This window comes from Meleagris gallopavo, chromosome 15 (assembly GCF_000146605.3).
Source record: "Meleagris gallopavo isolate NT-WF06-2002-E0010 breed Aviagen turkey brand Nicholas breeding stock chromosome 15, Turkey_5.1, whole genome shotgun sequence".
In the NCBI taxonomy this organism is placed as follows: domain Eukaryota; kingdom Metazoa; phylum Chordata; class Aves; order Galliformes; family Phasianidae; genus Meleagris; species Meleagris gallopavo.
In genome coordinates, this window is record NC_015025.2 from 13,543,863 (window position 1) to 13,550,591 (window position 6,729).

At 48.7% G+C, this 6,729-nt stretch overlaps 1 protein-coding gene across 1 annotated transcript; it reads left to right on the plus strand.

Annotated features, from left to right (window-relative positions):
• Nucleotides 1-521: 521 nt before the first annotated feature.
• Nucleotides 522-4,310, plus strand: ATOX1 (antioxidant 1 copper chaperone). The gene is made up of 4 exons (XM_010719155.2): nucleotides 522-527; nucleotides 1,054-1,144; nucleotides 2,480-2,632; nucleotides 4,090-4,310. Exons 1-3 carry the CDS (start codon nucleotides 522-524, stop codon nucleotides 2,611-2,613), a joined length of 231 nt encoding a protein of 76 aa, XP_010717457.2. The 3' UTR covers nucleotides 2,614-2,632; nucleotides 4,090-4,310.
• Nucleotides 4,311-6,729: the final 2,419 nt, after the last annotated feature.

Consider the following 6,729-nt stretch of genomic DNA (forward strand, 5'->3'; position numbering starts at 1 on the left):
GGGGGAGGGGGTCGAAGGGCCGGGGCTGCAGCCAGCGTGGCGAGCTCCGACCTGTACAGCCTGGGAACTGCAGACCCGCTCGCTTGTCAAAACATCAAGGAAATGCCCGTTCTGTTTGAAAATGGTAATAAATGGTGATGCTGAGCGCTGTGGTTCTGCTCAGTTCCGGATTGATCCGTGCTGTGAAGATGGTGGGGGGCGAAAGGCTTGGTTTGGAGTAAAAAGATGGAGGGGTTGCAAGTAGGAAATAGAAGTCCTGCTTCTCTTTTTTAAGGAAGTCTGGTAAAGAATCACAATTGCAGAATGGCCCGGGTTGGAAGGGACCTCGAGAATCACGAATCTCCAACCCCCTGCCACAGGCAGGGCCACCAACCTCCACATTTAATATTAGATCAGGCTGCGCAGGGCCCCATCCAACCTGGCCTTGAACACCTCCAGGGACGGGGCATCCACAGCCTCTCTGGGCAGCCTGTTCACCACTTTCACTGCATCACTCTGGTAGTAAAAAACTCCTAAAAAAGATGATAGTAAGTAAAAGGAAAAGTAAGAAAAGTAGAAAGTAAAGGAGATGAGGGTCTGTCCGGTACCGAAGGCTGAGAGCAGTGGTCAGTGTTCATTGCCCGGTGCCACTCATGAGTACTGCAGGTAGTGCTGGGGAGCAGTCCTCAAACTTATTTTTGTGATGTTTTTATGGGTTTGTGATGTTGGGGCCCAGAGGCACAAGAATGGGGTGGGCATTGCAGAGCAAAGCAGGGGACTTGCTCCTCCTGGGCTGTGCATGGTGCGTGGGTCCAGCAGAACCCCCAGAGGGCTGTACTGGCCCTGGAGGTGTCCTGCTTCCAGTGCGGTTGGACCAGGCGGTCTCTAGAGGTCCCTTGCGGTTGTTCTGTGAGGGACATCACGAGGACACCACAGGGAGAAGTACTGAGAGCTCTCAGTTTTCAGGAACCCATCTTGGCGCATTTGGACATTTTGACTGAGGAAGGTTGGAGCTGTCCTCTCTAAGGCCAAAGGAGAATGTGGAGGATGGTGGTGAATGCTCCTGACCCCTAGTCTGTCTTTTTGCAGAGACACGAGTTCTTCGTGGACATGACCTGCGAAGGCTGCTCCAATGCAGTCACCCGTGTCCTGCACAGACTGGGAGGTGAGTCAAGCTACAGGTGTGTGATGACTCTGGGGCCAGACATCACTGCCTCGTGGTCCTCCGTTTTGAGCAGGAAGCAATGTGGGTAATAGTTGGAAGAGTCCGGGTGGAAAACTCTGCACCAAATCGCTCTGCTTTTGAGCTGCTGGTAGCTGATTGCTAGCAGGGCTGGTGTGACTCTTGGAGAAATAGCATGGGAAGGAGGAGGTGCTGGGGATGCAGGAGGCTTCAAGCATCAGGTGGCTCTGTGCACCACCAGGACCTCATCCCGAGGCTGCCAGGAGCTGCACCCCACTGCTCACGATGGCTGGGCAGAAGAAGAGGTGGATCTCCTGCCAGGTGCCATTCCTTAGGAGGCCAATGGTAGTTGTGCTGCTTCCCTGGATGTGTCATCGGCATCCAAATGCAGAACAGTCATGGTGAAGAGCTGCTGAACAGAGGGTTTGGTGGCTGCTTGCACAGCCTGCTTTTTGTACAACCTGGAAAATTATAACTTGTGTCTCCTCTGTGCTGAGATCAGCGGGAGAGCAGGATCTGACCTGCACTCACCAGTTATGAGGACTTGTCATCCTGTTTACCCATCCTCACCGAGTGGGAACAGCTCTCAATCACCAAGCTGAAGGCTGTGAGAATAGAATTCTTCAGGACCCCATTGCCAGGCTGTGGTGATTCCTGTTCCTCTGTGTGTGATTTTCAGCACCTCTCTTCTCCCATCACTCTTTGACATGCTGGCCAAATTCAGCCTCATGGGATGGAGCAGCAGAGCTGCCAAAGCTATTACATACCTACAAGTTTTGTGACATTGTATGGTTGGGTAGAAGCTTCACTGAGTTCTCACTGGTTTGAGAGTGGCTGACCAGTGGGATACCCACATGGAAGGTGTCTTTGTCTTCCTCCTGCTTACAGCTGCTAGCTAGTACTGCCACTGTTCAAACCTGCCCCGACCCCATCTTAACTTCTACACCATCTCTTTCATTAGTGTCCATCCACTCCAAATCTCAGTACAGAGTGAGCTGTCTGGAGATTACAGTGGTTGGTTTAAAACTCTACTTATTCTCGTTAATGCTTGTGATTGTGCTAGTCTAATAAAGCCCCCCTAATAAAGCTATGGTGCCTAATGCACATCTATAGGCAATCTGGCTTCCTTTGTACCAGTGCTGGTGGGATCCCGCTCTGGTTGTGCTGGCTGGTCACAGGATAGAAGTTTGCTGACAAGAGGCATGTACGATTGACTTGGTGGCCTTGGGAGCACAAATGCATGAAAGTGAGCTTTTCCCTGCTCTCATACCATTTGGTTGCTTCTACCTAAGCAAAATGTTTTTCCTTTTCTTCCAGGTGTCCAGTTTGATATTGACCTGCCTAACAAGAAGGTGTACATTGAGTCAGAGCACAATGTTGACACCCTATTGGAAACTCTAAAGAAGACTGGAAAGAGCGCATCCTACCTGGGGGAGAAGTCTGTGCAGTAGCCTGCTGTGAGGAGGCTAGGTATATATTAGGTGTATGAAAAACGGAAGAGATCTGAGCTTGTTCCAGCTCTCTCAGTAAACCAGACTGTTTCCTAGGAAGCACAAAGAAGGAGAGACTTATAGGTCTAGCTTTAGCAATCCCCTCATACTGGAGAAGCAGTGGGAGCACATGCAGCCAGCACCATTTCCATACAGGACTCCTTAGTTGCTCTGCCAAGCCATAGGATCCCAACCATGGCTGTAGTATCTGCAGCCAAAGGAGAACTATGGCATTTGATAATTTGAGAGGTTTTGGCTGATACTTGTATGATCTAATTGTGTGGAGAGGTAGAACATAGCCTCTGTGCAATTACTAGGTGAACCTAGAGTTTGCCAGAGTATATCATGGATGAAAACATACCCCAAGAACATTGGTGAAATGGCCAGGGAGAGTGACCAAAAATGCTGGGGACAGCAATGAGACAGAAAGACACCTGTGAGTAGGTGCTTCAGGGGGTTGTTTGTTAGCAAAGGAACCTCCAGCTTTTGATCATGGTGTTACTGCAGTTACACATCCTCCAAGGGATAGAAAGGAGCAGCACCCTGTTGCTCTTACAGGCATGAAATGCTGGTTTCCAGATTGACTCCCAACTCTTTCAGCCCCTGGCCAAATGGACATCTATCTCAGAGACAACCCAATTCTTGCAGCCTGTGGATTTTCCTGGAGCCCCAATGATGCTGACATGCACCCTCCTTACTGTGAAAGGTTTTTGTGGACAGGATTTAATTTCAGTGAAAGAGAATGAAGTGAGAGGAGAGGGTTGCCCGCTCACTGTCTGTGCTGTTCTTTGGTGTCCTTGATAATTATGCAGCATCTCTTAAAAGCTTTGCTCTGTACTGGAGCTTTCTAATGCAGTAGCATTGTTTTAAAATGGCCTAGTTTGTTTTAAAATGGTCTAGCTCGATCTTCACAATTATCCAGCAGAGGTGCACCAAAATCAGTTCACGCTGATTTAATTCCCAGACAGTAAATTAAAGGAGAGGTTTAAGCCAGCAGGACTTAAAATGATTGAAGAAAAAGTCGAACTGATAGTAATATGTGCATGCAGTATATCTGCACTGTTTAGTAGACTGATTTAACAGGTGAAAAAATCTGCAATTTGTATCATATGAGCGTGCTTACAATACTTCTAAGAAGTTATTTTAAATCCTAACTTTAATCAAATAACATTGCTATTTAAAAGAGAGAGAGGGGACCACGCTCTGACTTGATTGGTGCCTCAGGTAGCTTCCAGCTCACAGCACTGACTGCAGGAGCCATTATCAATTCGCAGGGGAACCTATGAACTACATCTGAAATATCTACAAAGATTAACCATCACCTTTTCCTTTGACTTGTGGCCAGCAGAGGGCATCTTTGCATAGCTTTATCTCCTCTGTGCCTCTGCTTTTTTTTTCTCCCACTTATTTGTTTGTTTGTTTATTTATTTATTACAGGAACTCAAAACCTGACCAGCAAATAAGACGGTTTAAGCTGTTTGCGTGTCTCCCACCTTGCTCTGCCATTTGACCTTTGCTACCCTGCCAGATGTCGGAAAGGAGAGAGCTGGCAGGATGAGACAGCTGCATTTGGGCTTTAAAAGTGGACATATCTAGAGGAGGTTATATGCTGTTTCTAGTCCCACAGTAAATCGAGGTGCTGCTTCTATCTTCCAGCATTCGTCTGTGTGTCTTGTGTGTCTTTATGTGGTTTTCTGTACAAGTGGCTTTTAAGGATGGGAAACTACCCATCACATGCAAGGCAGGTCTGAGGAAATTGCACCTATCTTTAGAAGCTGACTGCAACCTCTGCCTGAGAGACATGCCTCAGGAAAACTCAGCTGAAGGTCACTTAGATTCAGGGAATCTGTAGCGGATGTTTGCTTCCTCCACAGAACACACTAACTTTCCATTCAGAATGGGAAAAAGGAATTTTTGCAGAGTGGGTGCTGTAGGTCAGGGAGAACCAAACGTGCTTTTGGGCTGCAGGAGACCATTGGGCAGAAATCAGTGGATTCCAGTAACATGATTTAGCCGACAGGCCAACCACATTGCAGGTAGGAGCAGGAACACAGACTTGGCACTAGTGCAGTGCTTATCAGGTCAATACATTACTATAAGAATGTGAAGAATCATTCTGGATCCTGAGTCCAGTTCAGCACATCTAGATCAATCCCTTCACCTTCTTGCCTCTTTCCATGCCTACTTACCAAACAGGTTAACAGCACCACATAGCCCTGATGCTGGGCAAGATCCCCAGGTGTGACTGGCATGGTAGGAGAACGCCCAGCTGATGGGAAGTGCAGAAGGGATGTGGGACTCTCTCTTATGGGCTACACTGTTGCTTGGTCTGGCTTCCGTCCATTTAGTTCAAGTCTCTCGGCCCACTGATAGGATTGTCCACAGTCATTTCACTCAGAGGATGTCTTCCATGTCTACCAGTTACGCGTGGCTTGATCTGCAGACAGGAAAACCAGCTGAAGTTGGAAAGAAGTGGTCACTTTGTATTTAGGAGATATTTCACACTTGTACATTGAGGTTACATTTGACACTGTTGCAACTTGATCTTTTCCTGGAGAGCTTCAATACCTCAAGTTCTTCTTGACCACCGATCTGAAGCACAGCTAACTGCTGCAGATGCACTTCCAGGGGCTGCAGACATTTCAAGGAACACATTGCAGACCCTTTTAATTACTTTTTAATATAAGAGAAGCTCAATGATAAAAGTAACATCACTGCATCATTTTCTTGCATTTTCTCAGCTGGTATTCTTGCCAATATTAGCTAATTTTTACTTTCAGCTTCCTCCCAGACACAGCCAGCCCATTACTGGCAGCTGCGTGCCCAGCAGCTCTGCTCTGATGGCCATGTACAGGGACAGGGTGCGTGCCATTAGCTTGGCACGGAGCTGAGTGGCACACTGTGGCACTGCTGTGCCTGGAGCCAGCTGTCCTTGTCGTGCACACAGGGGAGTAACTCCCAGTCTGGCTTGCTGGGAACCAGGCTCCTTGTCCTTGGCTGAAGCTTACGCTGTCCCTACTCCGCTGGCTTATCCTCCCTGCTGCTGAAATGGCTGTTTTGCTTGAAGCCTGCTTATCACTGAGCCAGACAAGCAGAGGTTTCTGCCCTCCACCAGCTGGGAGGCTCCTCCAGATGCCTGAAGCTTCAGCATCCATCTGCAGGACTGCAGCCTCCCAAACCTCCCCGAGGATGTCCTTGCTTTCCTATGGAGACTCTGTGTGTGTGTGGCTCACGGTGTTTGCTGCCTCTGCTGCACTGACCCTGTTCCTAACAGGCACATCAGGGAGAACACCAAACAACAGTGACTCCTATTAGATCAGGGCTGGTGGATGAGCCCAAGCTGCTGCTTGTTTTCTCCATCACAGCTCAGCAGGATAGCATCTCCTGTGTTCCTGCATCAACCTTGCAAGTTTATCAGGGAACAGAGCGTTTCAGCCAGACCGGGCAGCCTGCAGAACGCTCTCTGCCTTCCTTTGTCTCACTGGGATAAGATAAGGAATCTCCAGAAAGATTACCTGCTGGTGTCCTGCCTCCAGGGAGTGCACTGTGCATCTCCAAGGCCACGAGCACGCAGCCAGAGATGGGTGATAACACTGTGTCACCTTGCTTAGGTATGCAGGGCCATGTCTAACCGCAGCACCAATAAGAGCTGGGTGAGCCCAGATAGATGGGCTGCAGCAGTGCTGTAGTGCTGCTACGCTCCTGGGAGGCATTTTTCACCCCATGTTACCTTCCTTCCCCTTTTTAAACCGAAATCTGAAATGTCTACTGCTTCCAAACTCAGTCCTTTATCCACAGAAGTAGAAGCTGCCTTGGTTACCCCGGCACTGCCTTAAGCACCACTGGCTTTTTGATGCTTTCTAATTACCAGCTGACTGACAGGATATGATTTTAGCCCAAGGAGAGGTTGGACTCAGCTGAACCACCCAGTAAATGAGAGAATCTCCAAAATAACCCCACAGGCTGCAGAAAGCAGGCAAGGGATGGGAGATCCCCCTCAGTTCCTGCACATGGTGATCCCCGATGGCTTGGAAAAAAACATCCCGTGTCCCGAAAGGGAGGGATTTTCTAAACAAA

Bases quoted from the DNA above. Each gene is read 5' to 3' on its own strand.
- ATOX1 (XM_010719155.2), top strand. The intron at 1,145-2,479 runs GTGAGTCAAGCT...CTTTTCTTCCAG, and splicing joins TGTCCTGCACAGACTGGGAG to GTGTCCAGTTTGATATTGAC.